The 20,093-nt window shown below is 40.6% G+C and overlaps 3 protein-coding genes across 3 annotated transcripts; 2 read left to right on the forward strand and 1 right to left on the reverse strand.

The window, feature by feature from the left end:
* Nucleotides 1–245: 245 nt before the first annotated feature.
* On the forward strand, nt 246–5,157 carry LOC115387554 (enoyl-CoA delta isomerase 1, mitochondrial-like). Its single transcript, XM_030090316.1, has 7 exons — nt 246–288; nt 1,328–1,453; nt 1,959–2,086; nt 2,198–2,344; nt 2,423–2,544; nt 2,628–2,806; nt 4,218–5,157. Exons 1-7 carry the CDS (start codon nt 246–248, stop codon nt 4,382–4,384), a joined length of 912 nt encoding a protein of 303 aa, XP_029946176.1. The 3' UTR covers nt 4,385–5,157.
* Nucleotides 5,158–5,794: 637 nt separating this feature from the next.
* dnase1 (deoxyribonuclease I) lies at nt 5,795–11,369 on the reverse strand. Its single transcript, XM_030090115.1, has 9 exons — nt 11,239–11,369; nt 8,908–9,046; nt 8,628–8,716; nt 8,398–8,478; nt 7,022–7,137; nt 6,736–6,848; nt 6,487–6,641; nt 6,322–6,415; nt 5,795–6,131 (listed from the first exon to the last, which is right to left on the reverse strand). Exons 2-9 carry the CDS (start codon nt 9,043–9,045, stop codon nt 6,084–6,086), a joined length of 834 nt encoding a protein of 277 aa, XP_029945975.1. The 5' UTR covers nt 9,046; nt 11,239–11,369; the 3' UTR covers nt 5,795–6,083.
* Nucleotides 11,370–13,572: 2,203 nt separating this feature from the next.
* On the forward strand, nt 13,573–19,461 carry naa60 (N-alpha-acetyltransferase 60, NatF catalytic subunit). Its single transcript, XM_030090395.1, has 7 exons — nt 13,573–13,767; nt 14,847–14,962; nt 15,502–15,631; nt 16,334–16,430; nt 17,315–17,549; nt 17,725–17,890; nt 17,980–19,461. Exons 2-6 carry the CDS (start codon nt 14,853–14,855, stop codon nt 17,879–17,881), a joined length of 729 nt encoding a protein of 242 aa, XP_029946255.1. The 5' UTR covers nt 13,573–13,767; nt 14,847–14,852; the 3' UTR covers nt 17,882–17,890; nt 17,980–19,461.
* Nucleotides 19,462–20,093: the final 632 nt, after the last annotated feature.

Below are 20,093 nucleotides of genomic sequence, written 5' to 3' on the forward strand. Positions count from 1 at the left end.
GATTTTGGAATAAAGAGATGGTCAAAAAAAAGACAGATTGACACTTTATTCGTCTTTATTTTACTTTTCTGTGTCTCCACATCAATGAAGTTCCACTCTTTTTAAAGACGTTCAGCTCGCTGCAGGGGACGCTGTTGCTGAAAAACTAAACTGAATCAGTGAAGAAGAAGAAAAAAAAATCCCTACAAGTTTATAAACGTAGAAGAAGAAGCAGCTGCAGGTCCTCCAGCCGCCGTCAGAGAAAAATGGCTTTAAGAGCAGCTTTGAGAAAAAACTGCGCTTTAACAGGTAAAAATATCCTTAAACAGATAATAAATGAAAGCAGCGGAAATGCCCTTCTTGTTGTTTTTTTCATGTCTCATTAGTTGCAGGTTTTAGCTGTTTGCCAGAGAAAGTAGAACAAAGGTCAGCGGTCGCTCCTGCTTCTGAACTTTACCTAGAAAAACCTTCCTGTTTGTCTCACAGAATGATGAATCAAACACGACACTCCGGAGGTTTTAGGCATATTTATATTCGACCAAATCATTTCAGGTGTGCGAAAACTGAAAAACAAATGCAGTTCTGCATGTCTGTCGATATTTATACATTAAGCAGTGTTGTTCGGATAACCTTCGTAGTTTTCATGTGTTTTCCATAAACTGCACTGGAAATATATGGAGGGATAAAAGCTGCACATTAAAGGACAAACTAATGTAAATGTGAACCTTCACTTGTGTGTGTTAATATTCATAATATATATATATATATATTTATATATTTATTTATTTATAACTTCTGGGCTTTGGAGAAAATATTTTTATATAGGGCAACTTCTACAATCTGTACTCAACAAGCTGTATTGCATGTGCTGGTCCATGTTACTGTGTGAGAGTTCATTGCAGAATATCAATGGAAGCAGATGTACAGACATGTAGCCAGTCAGTCCCCTTCATGATCTCATGCCACGGTTGCCATACTGGGAAACATTTGAAATTTACAGTCCAAATTGCAGTTAAAATATGTGACATTTAGACAAAGGCATGTTTATTATTGTATCTACTTCATCATCAGCAGAAAAATGCAGCTGAAGTTCAATCAAAGGTTGGAACAAAATGTAAATTGCAATTGAAATGTTCATATTTTGCAATATGCAACATTTAAAAGAACTAAAAAAAAACAGTCTAGATAATGCTAAGAGGCAAACTCCAGATAGAGAGACCATGCCCTAAAATCACAGAATCATACCACGGTCCTCTTGAATTTATGTTATCTTTTCTGAACTTTAGAATGTTTTTCTTCTCGTTTGAACACAGAAAACTACTAATTATATCTTTGTGTGTCCACGTAGGTCTTTTCTCTCAGCTGTCCTCCTCCAGCAGGCATGGCAGAGTTTGTGTGTCTCCCGTCCTCGTCGCTCAGCAGAGGAACAACTCCACTGCACAGAAGATTAAAGTTGATTTTGACCAGAGCACAGGTGAGTGTTTTTCTGTTTTGCCCAGCCTTAACTCTTTGACCTCTCTGATAATTTACCTGCAGATGATAATTTATTGCCACTTTGTCTTTCCACTGCAATGATCACTCATGACTCTGGAAATGAACAGCCGTCAGGTTTTTACCTTCAGTTCAACTCGCAACATGTTTTTTAATATCATTAGAAACACATTAAACAGGAAAGATGTGGAATTTATTCAACATATCGGTATTTATATTCCTATCTTTTCTTGCAGAATGACACAGATCTTTAGCTGGGGTTCCTTTTAATGCTGATTTTAACTGCTTTATTCCAAATAGTGATACTTGTCGAAATAATGCAATATTTTCATTTTTCAAATGTGTTTTATTATAACTGCTGCATGAAACAAGCCATAAAAACCATCAACCACCATTTGATTGATTGATTTGTTTGTGTAAATAAAAGTTACACACACTTTTCATGTTTGTCTTTGACCTTTCCTCGTGTTTGTGAATGAATTTTGCAGGAGTTGCAGTCATGCGGATGCAGAATCCTCCGGTAAACAGCCTCAGCTTGGAGTTCCTCACAGAGCTCTGCATCTCTGTGGAGAAGCTGGAGATGGACAAGAGCTGCAGAGGCCTCATCATCACCTCGGTAATCCCATCGGATTTTTAACCTTTTGAACGTTTTCTGAGCAGTGTGCCTCTTTGACTCCTGGATTGCACGTCCAGACAGTTTACTCTGAGTTCTGTTTCATACATGCAGAGCCAGCCCAAGGTGTTCTCAGCCGGTCTGGATATCCTGGAGATGTATGGGAAGAGCCCAGAGCGCTGTGGCGAGTTCTGGAGAGCTGTGCAAGAGATGTGGTTGAAATTGTACAGCTCCAATTTAGTCACAATAGCAGCAATAAATGTATGTACACAGAGACTGCACACACATGATCACTCCATCTGTAAATCCCTGGAACTGAGAGCCTGACTCTTTTCACAGGGCTCCAGCCCTGCAGGTGGCTGTCTGATGGCAATGACCTGTGACTACAGGATTATGGCAGACAACCCTCGTTTCAGCATCGGCCTGAATGAGACGCAGCTCGGCATCGTCGCACCGTTTTGGTAAGGGTTAACCATAAAGGAAGCATCTCTGGTGTTTTTGCTCACACAGTGTGTCAGAATGCTTCTGCTGCTGCCGCCTGCAGGTTTAAGGACACCATGGTCAACACGGTGGGTCACCGGCACACAGAGATGGCGCTGGAGTTGGGGCTGCTTTACAATCCCTCAGAGGCCCTGAAGATAGGACTGGTGGACCAGTTGGTGCCTGAAGACCAGGTCCTCAGCACCGCTGAGAAGACCATGGCCAAGTGGTTTGCTATTCCAGGTATCTCAAAACACTGGATATGGAATGAATGGATAATGCAGTTGTAAAGCGTCTTTGAGTGTCTGTTATCAGACTGAAAACAATCAAATTCTAGGAAGGTTGTGAAACAAACTGAACATAAATTCTAAATAAATAATGCAACATACAAGTTTTTTTATTTCATATTTTTCCTCATACAAAATATTGCAGCTTTTACACACAAGAAAATTTGTTCTTTCTGCCACAAATGCAAACTAAATTAAAGATATAATGGCTGTAATTTCTGAGCAAAACCATGAAAAAACAGGCTCTTATTTTCGTGTGTTTCAGTGTGTTAATCCTTCCTGAGTCAATGTTGTTCAATGAGTAATAATAATCATACTCAGTGCTTCCAAGGTTCTCCAAAATTTCTTTGACTCAAAGCAGAACTTTTACCGCTGAATGAAGTTTTTATTTACAAATCCGATGCCTCATGTATGAGTCTGTGTGTAGAACAGGTTCTCAGTTCTGTTGTGTGAATTAAATTTAGAATGTATCTACGTACAAAATTTCCATAACTATCAAACATGCAGACGCCTGTCGTTCACACACGAGTAAGTAATCAGCGATGATAGATCCTACTTGTCCTGAATCACTGTGCTCGTGCACTTTTGGGATCACTTGCCTTCAGACACAGCTCAAATTAACCAGATATGAAAACAACACGCCTCTTTCTCAATATTTATATTTTCCTTACCTTTCATAATCAGGACAAAGAGATTGAAAAAGAAGTGTTTTTCCTCAAACAGAAACACGTGTCAACACTCTGAAGCAAACCAGAAAATATAGTTTTGTACCTTGAATGTTTGAAAAACCAAAATAAAAGAGAAATGCTGCCTGCGATAACGTAACCACCACAGTTAAAGCTCAGTTAATGGAGAGATCAGCAAAGGGAGAAATAAAGCTGGTTTGATGTTAAAGTCTGTGGCAGAAATCCCAGAGTGGACTGGAGCTGGATGAGCTCTGGAATGACTTCGGTTCTTCTTCTCTCTGCCTCCAATACAGTTCCAATAAATCACGGTGTAAATCCATGAATGACAAACTGTCATAAAACACATATTGACAAAAAATAAAAATACATAATAGTTTGGAACCGAACTCCAGTTTTGCACATGACTGGGGAGAAATGAGCTTCTTTCTCGGCCTTATAGATGAAATTATTAATTGATTTTTAATTAAAGCAAATGGAATATAGGCTGCGATTGCACCAGCCGTGACTCTCTTCTTGTTTTCTATTTGTAGTTTCACTGTTCTACCACTCAGAGTACAAGTTGGTAAAGCCCACACTTTGCTTTGAAATGCACACACACACACACACACACACCTGTGTGTGTGCGCGGATGGTTGATAAATGAGGCTTCTGGAGCTGATTCCCAGTTTGTTGACTTTGCAGAACACGCCAGACAGATCACTAAGTCCATGATGAGGAAGGCGACCATCGACAAGCTGGTGTCCAGCAGGGAGGCCGACATCAAGAACTTTGTCAAGTTCATCACCAAAGACTCCATTCAGAAGTCGCTGCGCGTGTATCTGGAGATGCTCAAGAAGAGAAAGGCTTAGAGGGGACACACAGACTCACACACACACACACACTCACACACACACACACATCTAACTCCGGTGTCACTCTCTGGAGTCACTAACGGCGCTCAGTCAGCAGAAACCTTCATCAATCAACAGAATGATCAGAGCCTTGACGCTGTGTCAACCAGCAGATTGTGTTTTCAGTTTCATTTCACGCATTCAGAGTCATTTAAAAGCCACTTTGGTTTGTTTTCAGAAAATTGAAACATGATTACAGAACGATGTTCCAAACTTAAATCTGTCTGGAGGTTTTCCTCACTCTGATTGGACGGTTCCTGCCCGAGGGGGCGGGGCTTAGCTCATGGTCATTTAGTTGTTGTAATCACGAGTGCCTGCTCCCGCTGTACTTCCTCATGCTCTAACAGCTAATTTGGAGCTTTTGAGCAGCCTGTAGTGACAAAGTCTTTGTCAACTCTTCATGTTAATTGATGGAAAATCTGTCAGATTTTCTATTTGTGTGAAATGTTCATAACATTGATGGTCTCATTCAATCTGAGGATTAAAAGTTCTGATTCAACTGTCACATGTTTCTTATTCATTGTTACTTTAATATATTAAACTACAGACATCAAAGCACTCTGCAGCTGCAATATGTAATGAATTAAACATGTATCAATAATAATTTATTGGGAACTAATGAGTCACAGGTGGGCAATACAACTGCTTTCAATTATTTTTTTCAGGATATTAAGTGGGTTGTACAATACAAAGTTGTGGGTTCATATTAATAAAGGAGAGATGAAATCTGATTATAGAGCGAAACATCCAAGTGCTTCTTTTCTTTCAAAACTGTTTCCAGTTTATGGCTTGATTCCTGGAGTTTGTGCTCCAGTCCTTATTTTTCACGTGGCCCGTTTGGTAAACTGAAAAGAATGGAAAGAAACTTCTAAGAAACACTTGTCATCTGCCAGAAACTAAGACACAGAAGACGAGACTAAATTACCCTAATTTATTTGTTATAAACAATTACCTGTCTTTTCATTGTTCTGTCAATCACATTTATTCTTTTTTTTCTTCAATTATCAAAAATTTCCACTTAAATTTGTAAAAAAAAAAAAAAAAAAAAAAACCCTTCAATTTACCTCAGTTTTATGGTGTTTTGATGTGAAAACAGGCTTATTTAATACTTAATTATTGCTGTTTTGAAGCATTTAATCTTGTTTTTAGTACTGTAGTTTTCATGAATGAAAGTACACTAATAATTAAATGCAATGTTACTTGAATTTTTCACCTTTGTGTTACATATTTGTGCTACAAAAAGAAACCGTCCCTGAAAACAGGAAATCAAGGTTCAGCCTCTCAGATTTGTTCTGGATTCTTATTTTGGTTCTGTGTGCAGATCTAAGTTTTATTACGTGAAAGTGAACTCAGTCTCTGGTCCCGTCGATCATCCCTTTCCCAGGGTCGTCGTTTTTGATGTTTCTTTTCCACAAAATATTGGAAAAGTGTCTTTTTTTAATGCTTTCAGAGCTTCTGTTCACTTAAATGTTTAAAATCCACCCATTTCTTGTTCCCTCTTCCAAAGAGACAGCTATAGAAGTTAACTTGTTCACTTTATTTTCAGAGTTTTTATCGGATCCATTTCTGATGAGGGTTCTGAGTCGTCCCAGGGTGGAAACGTAGGTCGACCCCGGAGACTTGTGGGAAGATTTTCTGGATTCGGGCAGCTGGCGTCTCAGCTCAGCCTCACCTCCACGGGGTAATGGTCGCTGACGTCGAGGGCCTGAGAGGGACATAGATGACATTTAATGATATTTCCCTTGCGGTGCAGGGAACAGGCTCTCCACAGATGAGCAGAAAACTGGATGCAGATTTATTTTCCAGTAAATGAAATTACAATTCATGGTGTTCTTAATGCCATATTCATGCAGACGCTGCACAGTTTTGATTAAACTGAAGAAGAATATTTGTACCTGACTCTGGCTGAGGCCCAGCTCCTTCATGTAGTTGTAGACCGTGGCGGTGTTCTGCACCACCCCCTTCATCATGTCGGCGGTGGCCACAATCCTGCAAACGGACGGCGTCAGTCGACCGTTTCAGCCTGTTTTCCCGACCCAGTACCCGAGCGTGTGTCCCACCTGTCGTAGGGGCAGTTGGTGGTAGAAACCGTGGTGTCTGCGCTGTCGGGGATCAGCCACTGGAAGCTCTTGTCGGTGTAGATGCCGATCTGCTGCCATTCGGATCCCGTCACGTAGCTGCAGCCCGCGTTAAAGTCGCCCAGCAGCACGATGTACTGCAGGGAGAGGGAGGCAGTCCAACCTTAGCGTCACCCTCGCTGTGCTTTATTTGATTCCAGTGACAGATGTGGCTTTGAGGAGAGTATTCACGTTGGTGTTCCAGCGGGCGCGCACGTCGGCCACCACGCCAGACAGAGCTGCAAGCTCCTGCACTGCCGAATCTGGAGACGTGTGCTGAGGGATCAGGGAAAAGTTCTTCACCGCTGTAAAACCAGGAGAGAGGGCAGTGAATGAAGATGGAGGCGCTCAAAGCTGCACAAACAAACTAAGAGGTTACGATACTGGAGAACTGAAATATTCAAAATGTCAAAGGTTAAACTGCAGAGATGAATGCAGAGTAAGAGCAGTATCCTGTCAAACTATTGAAAGAGATTACCAGTATACGGGGAGGAGAACTGGACCACGAAAGGCTCTCTCATGAAGGTGTCCGTCCCGCAGGACTCGCAGCCGTCGTCATACAGGTAACTTTTCACTACGGACACCCGCGCCTTCCTGGAGGAAACATAACGCTCAACATGAGCTGGTTTTCTTCCAGCTGGATTTTTCTGATACATTTCACACAAGATTTAAGAGAGAACGGTACTAAATACTAAAAGACTCTAAAACGCTGTTCTTAAGAGATGAACATTTTGTCTGATCTTCAATTTGTTGAAGTGTTTGTTTTTTTTGTTTGTTTTTTTTTATTGCAGGAGCGGCACGTGCCTCAGAGAGCGGGCCTGGTTCCTAGAGCTCTAATGATCTGCCGGCAGAGCCATAAATTCATAACACAGGCAGCACTCTGTCATCTTCTTCCAATTTGTTCATGGACAGATAAGGAAGGCAACGCAACTCCCAGAACACGGAGGAAGAGCATTCTGTGTCTTCAAAGGTGGAACTGCTCATTCTCTGCCTGGTTTCTGCTTCAAAATAAGGTACAAAATGCAACTGAATGGTTCTCTGCATTTCAGGCAAAACTTCAGATGCTGCTTTAATCTTGACACAAAATCATCTTAAGGGATGTGAACCACTGGAGAAGTGGTTCGCAGATATAAGAGCTCTTGAAGATTAAGCTGGAGGCTCCAGTTGGGCCTGCCAAACCACCAAGTTAAATGGAAAATTCTCAAAGAAAACATTGATTTAACAAATTTCTTCAGAGTAGCGAACACAACACTGAGATGTTGCCATGAAAGTTAACTCTTTCTTCACAAATTAGCCTCAAAGCCACGCTGTCAGGAGGCATTTGTAAAAACCTGAATCATGCATCCACCATTGGTGAAGTTTTTTTGATATTTCTCTGTATTTTGCATGAGAAGGTTTTATTAAGATCGGCTTCATGTTGAGATTGCAGTCACTTTTGATTGCAATTGTTGGTTTTTTTTTGTTGAAAAATTCACATTTTCATGAGGAATACTCTGTGCCACAACAAAGAAGTTTAAAATTAAAGGTTATTATAGCACTATTTTACCAGTTTGGGTGTATGTGGCCCCTGAACTAAGATGTGTTTGACAATAATTCAATATGTAGGATTTCCTAAACCTGTTAGCCTTTTCTTTAACTTTATTTTTTCTCACTGCGACTCTCACCTGCTCGCCAGTCTTGTTGTGGACTGGCTTTAACTTGTACCTGTTTAATGGCCTTTCTCTGTGCTGAAACCTGCCTGTTATCTGGTCGAAACCTGATCCCTCCGAGTCTAAATGCAGCACTTATCCACATCCTGAATTACAGTCACCTGAAGTCAAGCTTCAGCCTCTTTGTTTTGGCGTTTTAATGTACCTGTAGAGGAAGAGATATCTCTCCGTGTAGGTGCTGCGGCCCAGAGGCTCACTGACGATGTAGCTGTAGTCATCAGATCCCCTGCAGCGACAAACACATCCAGATGAAAAATACATTTGTTTGGTTTCGTACAGTAATGAGCGATTCAGTGGTTATTTTGTAAAGTCGCCATGTTGTAGTTTCCACCTGTGTGCTTCCTGATGCTGTGTTTAAAGTGTGTTTGGGCTCACTGGTTGACTTGCTCCATGAGTTTCTTGGTGGCGGACAGGTCGCTGTCTCGGACCTCCTGGATGAGGACGATGTCGTACCGCTGGACAATCTGCAAAGCAGAGAACAGTCTTTGCTGCTGCTGCTGCTTCTAAGAAATTAACTTATTTAAATAATTCCGGAGTCTTGGTTGGGTTTAAAGAGACTGGTGTCTGGATGCAGTGCGGTTATTTTAAAAGATTCTGTGTTCTCTGATAATATAGTCTCACTGCAAATATAAAAGAAAAAAAAAAAGTTCCAAACTTTGTCGATGATGTTCATCACGGTCGGGTTGTTGGCTTTGGTGTCTCCGAACGACTTGATGTTGAAGGCTCCCAGCAGCAGAGGCGTGGACAGATGGAGGAGAGCCAGGAAGAGGCCCAGACCGCACAGGCAACGCATCCTGGGTCACAGAGGTCACAGAGGTCACATGTTAACCAAAAACAATCAACCGGAGTCGATTCAAGGTTAGTTATTCCTCCTGAAATCAGACGTTAGAGAGGCTTTGGCTGCTTGGACGATGTTCGTGAGACGACTTTGGAACCTTTTCCAGGTTCAACATCTCCAAGGGTTTTCAGAGTATTAGTGAGGAATACTTGAGCAGCAACATCAATACTTACACATCATGGACACTCTACGCCTGATTTCAACTTCTTATAGTGATTAAACTTCAGATTTGGCGACACTTTTTATCACTTTGGTTTGATACCTCCAGAGATCACAGTTAATGGGTCAAAGGATTTGAATATCTTTGGTTTATCATGGTTACATAATCAAGAAATGTAATGAAAAAAAATAATAATCAGACAATTTTTTTTGCCTTTTAAACCTCCATTGCATTTAATCTCATGAATGTGAAGCTGCTCTTTAATGATTTATCAAATTAGAGCCTGATGAGAGGATTTACGACCTTTTTCAGACGAATTCTGGAATCTGAATTGGAAATAGTTCAGAATCACTGAATCACTTGTTTAAAGGTTCACTGCAATTTTCCCTGCACATGACCTGCTTTGTTTAATATGAAGTATTGCGATTATTTGATATTAAAATCAGGCATGTATCATTGTTTCTTCATGCTAGATTACCTTCTGTTGCAGGTTGTCATGATTTTCCAGCACTTTTAGGCTGATTCGTTAGGTTATGTCAGTTTGTGTCTTAAAGTTGATTTTAACTGTGAATCTTGTAGGCTTTCCCCCATCGTTCACTGGAATTATCTCCAGGTGCATAAAGGAGTTGTAAATATGTAGACTTGTTCTTGTTTCTACTTAGTTTGAGATCCTTTCTCAGTTTTTGACCAGTTTGAGAGTCAGACGCCAGTAAACTGAAAGATTTGAGAACTTGGTAACTTTGTTGTTTTGCAGGTTCTTTGACCTGATTAGCTTGAAGTGACACTGCTGGTTGGTAACTGTCCTCACAGAGCAAACTTTAAAGAGAAGATGCACTCTGCATAATGACTTTTCCTCATAGTCATCTGTCATCTTTAAAAACCAGAGAATCTGTGAGAGGAAGTCACTTCTCAGGATTCAGTGTCAGAATAATGTGTGATGAGGATGTTATGAGATTTGTTATTTTGTCACTGAATGCAGTTTCAACTGGATTTCTATAATTACTGCAATATCCTCTTAGTATCTGTTGTTTCTTTCTAATTTAGTCAAAAATTTCCTCTCTTTGCTGCAAAAAATGCAGTTAAAGACGATCATTGTGCTCCACTGTGCTCTAACCCACTTGACCTCTGCAACCTTCAGGAATCACCCTGCTGTACCAAGTTCTTGATTATTCCACTGGCTCCACTGGCTGAGCATCCACGATCCCACCTCCTTTATGTTTTCTTCTCAGTAAGCTCTGGGTGTAGTGGCAAGTTTTCAGTTCAGTTATTAGCTTTCTTGGTTCCTTTCTGTCCTGGTTAGGGTTCTGTACAGTCCTTTGTTATGCTCACGGCTTGTCAGTTAGTTCCTTATAGAGTTGGTCAGTATTTCTGCCTGAGTCCTTCGTTAGTTGTATTAGAAGTTTTGAAGTCATGTTTCTGTTGCTCATAAGCTCCTCAGTGTGTTTTCTGCATTACTGGATTGGTCTAGTTTTTTTTGTGTTGTTTCCTTTCTGTAAATAAAATTATTGTTCAGAATCGACTGATCAGCCGCGTCCCTGTCTGCGCCTGAGTCTCCGAGTTTGAACTGTGACACTGGGTCATTTCTCTCATCAGACCCTGCAGTGAAAAAGTCATTTTCTTACCTCGGCTTCACTCTGGGAATCAGATATGGACGAAACAGCTGCTCCACTGAACATGTGATAACTTAAGCAATGTTATTGGAAGTTTAGCCAACTCTAAATCCCAGGTTTTCTTATTAGATAGGCCTCTTGTTGCTGATTTTGAGTGATTTACTGGAGGTGGATCACATATTAAAGCAATAACTCTGATGTGGAAGTGATACCAGGAGGAAATGTGGCATCAAATGAAACTTTGTGTCTTTCAATGAGCATGAGGTGATAGCACAAATATTTTCAGTCTGGACTGGTTAGTTATTCTGTTATAAACTGTCAGGCAGTGCTCCGCTCAGTTCATTCATGAATGGAGAGAAATCAGAAGTGGATCTCTACCTGCTTCTTTCTGGCACCAAGGGGAAGAAGAAGAAGAAAAAAAAGTCCTGAAGAGGCTCTCTTGGTAAAATCCTCGAGGGTTTGTCGGCTCCGCTGTGGGGTTTTTATTTACCTGAGAGTGTGTAACCATGTGACTGCACCTGGACGGGGAGGGGAGGAGGAGAGGGGCCGAACACTGAGGAACGAGGCGCTCTCAGGTTGAACAGATCTTTTGGATTCTGTGAAACAGGTTTGAACTAATACCAGCAATTCACAGTGCTTCACAAGAAAATATAGGAAACACAGTGAAACAGAGCAAATGAGGATATAAAGAGATTAAGAAAGGCATAAAAAGGAGAATAAAGCATAAACCTTATGAAGATAGATGTAATCAAATAGCTAAAATCTGTGTAATTTGAGGGACAAAGTAATTGTTGCTTTTTTCTGACTCATAAGTTCCAAAAGTTTCTGACGCATCCAGTCATAGTAAATCTTCAATAGATAGGATACATGAATATATATGTAAATATTTAAAAAAATAAATAAATGTGCAATGATAATTGTGCACCACAAAAATAAACTGCTGGTTTGTCATTAGCTTTCATTAACTTCAGGTATATTAATGCTTGCTTTCACAGTTTATCGTGTTATTTCTAGACATAGTTATGTGCAGACGATCATCTTGTGCTTATGCTATTTGCAGTAACATCTGTGAGAAGGTAACAGATGGAACAAACAGTTGATAAAAAACAGATTAAAGGTCATAAGTGATAAAAAAAAAAAACTTTTGGCTTTTTTTATACGTGTGAAATCCCAAATCAATGACATATGGTCTGAAAACACTCAGCGATTAAACACCTTTTCACTATCAGACTCACTCCAAAACAAATATAGCATTTATTTCAACACACATTGCAGAAACCTTTTACTTTATCCGTACAGTTTACACAGCAGATTTTTTTTATTATTATTTACAATAAAATTATTCATACTGTTTATACATTTTTATGTAGGAAAATATGAAAGTTTGTCATCTATAGCCCTACTTTTAACATGGTAGAGATGCCGAAACATCTTTCAGGGCCTCAAAATTATCTTATAATAAAATCTTATTACAAATACTTTGCAAACAAGGTGGCTTGCTGGTGAAGGCTTTCCTGTTGGATTGTAGAGGAACTTGACCTTTTGTTCAATATTTGGGAACGCTGTGTAGTTACAGATCATAATGTGCTACAGACTTTGTGTAAATGATTGGTAGGATCAGTCTAAAATATAATTCAATAACAGATTATGATGCAATCCTTCAATTTACACATTTTATTGGTTGTCCTATGAAAGGTAAACTGTTGTTCATTAGGTCTATATTTGGGGCAGTGGTTGATAGAGTGGTTATTTCTCAATCGCAAGGTTGCAGTTTCAATTCCCCATCTCCCCCTGTCCACATACCCACATGAGGAAGTGTCATTCAGCAAGACGCTGAACCCCAAACTACTCTTAATGGTTCAACTGAGCACATTTGGGTGTGTGTGTGTGAATGTGATTAATAAGAAAAAGGAGAACCTTTCAACCCAAAGAACGCCATCATCACTGTCAAACATGCTGGAGGGAACTGAATGCTATGAACGTGTTTTTCAGTCAATGGACCAGGGAACCTGATCACAGTAAATGACATCATGAAAAAAGAGCAACACATCAATATCCTGAACAATGACATGATTCAGTCTGCAGAGAAACCTGGCCATGAGCACCTGTGGACACTTCAACTTGCTAACGATCCAAAACTCTCTGTGGAGCTACAGATGGTTAGCGGACAAAAACATGAACGTTTTTCAGAGTCCTGACTTGAATCCAACTAAGGATCTGTGGAGGAGGCTGAAGATCAAAATGATAGAATAAACCTGTCCAACTTGAAAGAGTTGAAACTCATCGCTGATCGTGAAAGGGTAAAAATACCAGTGGACATATGCAGAAAGCTTCTAAGCAATTATAGCAAGCGTTTGATTACTGTTAGAGACAATTAAAGGTTTTAATTATTGATTATTGAGAGGGATAGAAATCATTTTGGACGTGCCACTTTTTGTTCAAATATAAATGTGGTTCTGGAATATCTTTTGGAAGAAGTGTGTATCATTTCCACTCAAAAAAAGTTGATGGTTGGACAAAAGTAACTTTACGCAGAAATTTCCCAGGGGTATGATCATTTCGGGCTCAAGTGTCTGTTCCCACAGATATGGATCTCGGTTTGGAGTTGTATCTGTAGTATGTACCAGTGGCCGCTAGATGGCGGTACAGGCTCAGCTCATGTTTAAACCACGCAAACCCGGGGTGACGTCACCGGCGCAGCCGCCACAAACAGGAAGTAAACATCCAGCTGTGACCGTGGCTAACGCAGCTCCCCGAGCGACACTCTCCTGGGAATGAAACGGCTTTGAGCGGCGGGAGCAGACCGGAGCTTTAACATGCTGTGCCCGGAGTAGTGTCTGCATCGACTGACGCTCAGGGTGGAGTTACTTCTGTCCCGGTTTCCTTCGGCTCGAGCGCTGAAACGAGGTGCGTTAGCTTATCAGCGTGAGCTAGCGTTAGCTGGTGTTAGCGTGGAAGCTAGTCAGCAGAGAGATGTGGAGAGTGAGATAAATACACACGCTTAACAAGATTGTTTGGTTATTCTTTCGTCTTCTGTAGGCGTGTTGGTGTTCGTATGGAGCATAAACATGCAGATAAGACATGTGGTGTTGTTGTTACGAGTGTTAGCCGGGTCCATGTCTGACACTGTGTGAACAGTATAGCATTGACAGGTTTCTCTCATTTTCACTCTGATTATGTGATTTCTCGTGGACGGTTACATCTTTAAAGGTGGTGTAAGCTGGCATCTCGTTTGCTTTGACTTATATCCATGTGAGTCTGATCAGTTTTAGTCGTCTTCATGCAATGAGTTGTTTGTTAATGTTTATGTCTTCAAGCTAGATTCATTTGCACTCATTGTTGAAATATTCACACATCGTTTCTTTTAATTTTCTCTGTAATTTACGCAATGTCCAATGCACTTCGTTTAAAAAAGGTTTTTCACATCAATAATTTCATTTGTCCTGTAGAATAGAAAGCCTTTGTTATCATCATACAATGGAACTGGAGAGCCACTCCTCTTACAGTGCAAATGAACAAAGCATAACAAACACAAATAGTGTAATATAGAAACATAGGCTTACACTATGTTTGAGCTTTCTGTGATGTGCAGAATTGTGTGAATCATTTAATGTGTAAATTTACAGCATTTTTAAGTCTGTTTGTCTTTGCTTTGATGAATCTGTGGTGCCTGCCAGAGGTCAGCAGGTCAAACGGTTGGAGACCAGGGTGTGAACTGATCTGTTGATGTTTTGTGCTTTCCTGAGGCTCCAGGAGGTGTGAATGTCCATCAGAGAGGAGCGAGGGCAGCCAGCAATCTGTTGTGCTGCTGTGACGATGTGTACTAAAATGTGTTCAGTTTTGTTCTTTTTATTTACTCTATTGATATTTTTAGCACATTGTAGAAGCATCTTTTCTAAGAACTGGTCTCCAGAGATTTGCTTTACAATCTTTCCTATTTAACGTTATTGTGTCCAACAGTCTGTGCTTTCTCTTGGTCTCTACAGGTGTGAATGAGTGACGTGGTGCCTCCCACAGCTCTCAGTGAAGTCCAGCTCCGCTTCCTTTGCCACGATGACATAGACAACGTCAAGCTGCTCTGTGGTGACTGGTTCCCAATCGAGTAAGAAAGCATATGTTCAAACGTCTTTAATTGAGGGATTTGTACGAGGTACAGACTGACATGAACATTCACTGCCCTGAGATTGCACTTGAGAAGCAGGTTTTTGACCTTTGTTCTCAGCTTCTGTGTCTGGAACTCTCAGTTTAGATAAATACATATATTTGTTGGTTGTAACTTCAACTATCACAATCTACATTTATTATTAAAGTCCTAAAAATAACAACAGCATTGATTTTCATTATTTGTGCCTATTTAATTTTCCAGTAATATTATCAAGTTAAGTTGATGCATTTTCATTTTTTTATCTTGAAAAATTAAAATGTTTCTTTCCATCAGCCTCTGTGAAACTGATATCATTTATTGTTACGCAGTGGAAAATTTATGCATTTGTTTGAGATGGCAACTATTCTCACACACGATTGAGCGCAATACAAACACATTTGGTGTGACAATCACTGGCGTTTGCTTCTTTTATGACCTGGCTAAACGTTTCCTTGTGTGCTGCCGGAGGTAATTCTGTCTGACATTTTCGCTTCCAGGTATCCAGACTCATGGTATCAGGACATCACCTCCAACAAGAAATTCTTCTCCCTCGCTGCCACCTTCAGAGGCGGCATCGTGGGAATGATTGTGGCCGAAATCAAAGGCCGGACCAAAGTACACAAAGAGGTGAAAGAAAAATGAAAAAAACAAATGCCACTATTGGTCATTCATTTTCAAGTGAACAGTTCCTAATTTGACAAAACTGACTTCTAAGACTCCATTAGGATTCAGTTTATTGTTGTTCACTGTTTACTTTTCCTCATTTGTGGTTATTAGCTGCTGCTTTACTGCCCGAGTGTAAACATACCATGAAAAAAACACTTAAGTAACAATCCAGAACTTTGTGAATGCGCAGAAACACTGGTACAGCTTCGTATTTCACATCTGAATTTAATCATGTATTTTGGAGCTAAACGTTTTTAAGTACCATGATTTGAATTATGCAGGGATGCAACAATAAACCACATTAACTCCAAAATTTAGATATTGGATGATGCACAATGTCCAGAATTTGATGTCAGTGCAGTCTAACCTGTACACTGGAACTGAGTGTTTTTTTTTTTTTTTTTTGCTTGGCTGGTATCTGAAATCTGTTCCTCTGGGAGCAATTCACTCGGCCAATAATCTGTGGCAGGATTTGCATTGTCCCATCTGCCCTCTGGAGGATACTTTGACTAGGCAAACTTTGAAGTTACATCATGAACAGAGTGTGAAAGAAACTGAGTGCGGCTCCAAGTTCCAAATCTTGTTTAAACAATCAATTCCACTTTGAATGGTTCGAAATAAACTGTTTTGTTTAATCTGTCAACTCTTTGTGTGTGTGTTTAGGATGGAGACATCCTGGCCTCCAGTTTTCCTGTGGATACACAGGTAGCCTACATCCTGAGCCTGGGAGTGGTCAAAGAGTTCAGGAAACACGGCATCGGTACTGACACACACACACACACACACACACACACACACACTGTTGAATGCAGACATGTAGACTTTAACTGTAATGAAAGAATTATCGTGACTTTAATGCTGTCCTTTATTTTACGGTAATAATGCACTAAAACAGTGAAAAGTAACAACACAGTTAGTCACATGGCACAGGCTCATATATAACGAGAAAAGCACTGGGAGAGCACAGACCTTCCCTAAACAGCTCAGTACTAAATATGAAGCTGCCTCACAACTGTAGAGCCAGTGTTTTGTTGATTCACTACAGTTGCATAAAGGTTATGTTTATAGTTTTGAAATAGATAATATATCCTTGTGTTTCTGAGGAAGGGAACATTAAGAATTTGGTGGAGGGCAGAGGTGACTCGAGAGGTCTAGGCAGAGTAGACAAGAGAAGGACGCCACTCTGGTTGTCATAGTGAATCCATGATTCTGTGATTGATCGCTGGGGTTTATTTAAGGAGTCCCATGCAGGCACCGATCTAGGATAGGTTTCACCTGGCTGGATGAGCTCGTTTGTTCTCATCCTCGATTGGTCTTTTGTGCAACCAATGACACCTAAACCCTCAAGTTTTGGACTGGATGAGCCTGGATCAGTCATTTATTCTGGATGTTTGAATCTTCCTTTTATGCTACAGACCCGTGATTACTATCAAACTAGCCTCAACGCCATGCTGTTGGGGTGAGCTTGTGAAAGCATGCGTAATGCAGCAGCTATAGGAGAAGTTCATTTAGATATTTTGCACCTGAAGATTTCATTAAAATTGGCTTTATGCTTTGATTGTAGTCACTATTTTTTTTCTCTAGTCTTTGCAGAATTAAATAAGGGAAGTCTTCCTGTCTCTGGTTTTCTCCGTCTCCCTCAAGGCTCTCTACTGCTGGACAGTTTGAAGGAGCACATCTCCACCACGGCTCAGGACCACTGTAAAGCGATCTACCTGCACGTCCTCACCACCAACAACACTGCCATCCACTTCTACGAGAACAGGGACTTCAGGCAGCACCACTACCTGCCCTACTACTACTCCATACGCGGCGTCCTCAAGGACGGATTCACGTACGTGCTCTACATCAACGGGGGACATCCGCCGTGGACAATATTATATCCTTTACTTCAAGCACGGGAGGAAAACGCTTTACTCATCAGAGCTTTTTTCCTTTTTTATTCAATTTGAAGTTACAGTTGTCCATCGTCCGACGTGTTGTGTTTCTGTTTAACATTTTTCACTTCTTCCTTCAGTGGTTATTGTCTCGTTTTCCTTGACTGTCTGTCCCACTGACTATATCCAGCACATCGGCTCCACCCTGGCCAGCCTGAGCCCCTGCTCCATCCCTCAGAGGCTGTACCGCCAGGCGCAGTCCTTCCTCCGCTCCCTGCTCCCCTGGTCCAACATCGCCTCCAAGACCGGCATCCAGTACAGCAGAACAATGTGACGCAGCCCGGTGGGTTTCAGCCTCCCCGCCCGCCGCGGGCATCGCGCTCCGTCCCTCCTACGCGTTTCCCCGCTTTGACTGGTCTGTTTGTCTTTCAGGAGCGCTGTGACTCTCCTCAGTCTTCCCCCCCCGTACACACCGAGATGTACACGCACACTCGCATCCCCGTATCGGCTTTCCCACACGGCGTGCGCAGACGGGAGAACTCGGGCCCGGCCGGCGGCGCGCCGCTCACGCTCACTGTAGCTCCACATTCGTTCACACGGGGACTCGGGCCGGCAGGGTTGTTGGCATGACGGCATCATTGGACATGCAGAGTTACGTTGACGCTGACAGACGGTGCGATCGGGTGAAACCACAAGGAAGGCTTTATTTTTTTTACCTTTATTTTTTTCTATTCAGATCATATAAACACACAGAAGTTGGCACTGTCTCATAGTTACTCTACACTTGTTTATACAGTCATGCTGAAGCTGAGCGTTCAGGCTGCAGTGTGGACACACTCACACAAACACAGGCGGTAGACCGGTGTGAAAGAGGTGACACACACATACACACACATGCACTGAAAGTGAAAGGTTGAGCCCTGTGTTTGCTTCCTTCATCCTGTCCACTACTGTCAGAGACTATGTACACTGTTTGTATATTATATATACTAAGCTAATATATAAAAATCTCTCAATATGTATGTCTATTCTATGCTGTTAGTAGTCAGAAGAAAAACATCCTTTTTTTTTTAAGTACCGCCTGAGTCCTGAGTGAATTCTAGTTTGTAAAATAGACCCTGAAGAACCATTTCTCTGTAAACATGAAAAGTTTAGAATAAAGCAGTTCTGCACCTGAGACATATTGGGATTATATTAAAAGGAAGATTAATTCTTCTGGACGTTGATTAAAGGCATCAGTCAGTCTCTCTGGCGATCTCAATAGTTAATCCAAATTCAGAGAAACTTTTGTAGGGTCAGGCATTGTTTTAATTAACATTTCAAATGTGAAATAATATTTTTCAGAAAGTCTGTCCCCGTCTTCCCACATTTTTTTTTAAATTGAGTTTCCCGGATCTAATTTAATCTAAAACAGGAGCAGACACGTTATCAAATTATGTTCACAATTCCCTCATTTTGTCCCAACATGTGCTGGTACATTTGATTTCAAAGAACAAATTCATTTTTGATTTCATTTGTTTTTTATTTTAGCCTCACACTAAAAAGGAGGGGAAATCCTGGAGGGACTGACTGCTGATTAAATCCTTTATTCCAGAGTCTGAAACATTGTTCCTGTTTCTGCCACGCTCTGTGTTTGGATCCTGAAGCACGTCTTCTATTCGATCCTTCGGTGGAGGAAATGCTCATAATGTTCACAAACATCTTCCATCTCGTATGTCTGTGAGCATTCGTAAAATACACACGAGTGCCAAATGTTGGCGAGTTTAAAGTGATAAATGATGGAAACGTAAACAGCTCCTTTTATTGTATTTAGTTGCACTTGGTAAAGACTTACAAGCCCGATCCAGTTTATAAGTCAGTGAAGAAATATTAGATTTTATATATGGGAAAATAAAAGATGAAGGGTGTGAAAAATGTGCTTTTGTTGTTTAAAAGTGAACATTTCTGATGTTACCAGCACTGGAAGGTGACTCCTGAGAAACATTCAACCCTTGTATATGCAATAAAATGACCTCATTTGAGTGACGGTAAAGACCGAGTCGACTTCTCCTCGTCTTTCCTTCTTTGTATTTTCATTGAGATGGTCGGATTATACTGTCATAAACCTGAGTTTTGTTTTCTTTCCCACTGTTTGTGACTCAGTTTTCATTTGGTGACACACATTAAATAAAACCAGATAGTTGTAACAATGTAATATTACAATGTAATAACATAGAACAATAAACTTGCAAAATTGGTGGAGAGAAAGAAACATGACAACTATGCCCTCTACTAACTGTTGATAAACTAGTTGTGCAAAAACTGCAGTATAATGTTCGATATTTAAGAAATTCTGACTTTTTTAAGTGTGAATACATTTTCTAAGGTTTTTTTTTAATGGAAGTTTAGCAAGTTTAATGACTTGTCAGAATGTGATTACAATATTGGGGACTTGTTATTCATTTTATTACATCTAAATTGTTATATTATTTAACCAATATTACATTTTTTGTTGCTACAGAGACTATTTTAACCATCTGTTTTGTGTACATTTGTACAATTGTGTG

This window comes from Salarias fasciatus, chromosome 4 (assembly GCF_902148845.1).
Source record: "Salarias fasciatus chromosome 4, fSalaFa1.1, whole genome shotgun sequence".
Lineage (NCBI taxonomy): Eukaryota > Metazoa > Chordata > Actinopteri > Blenniiformes > Blenniidae > Salarias > Salarias fasciatus.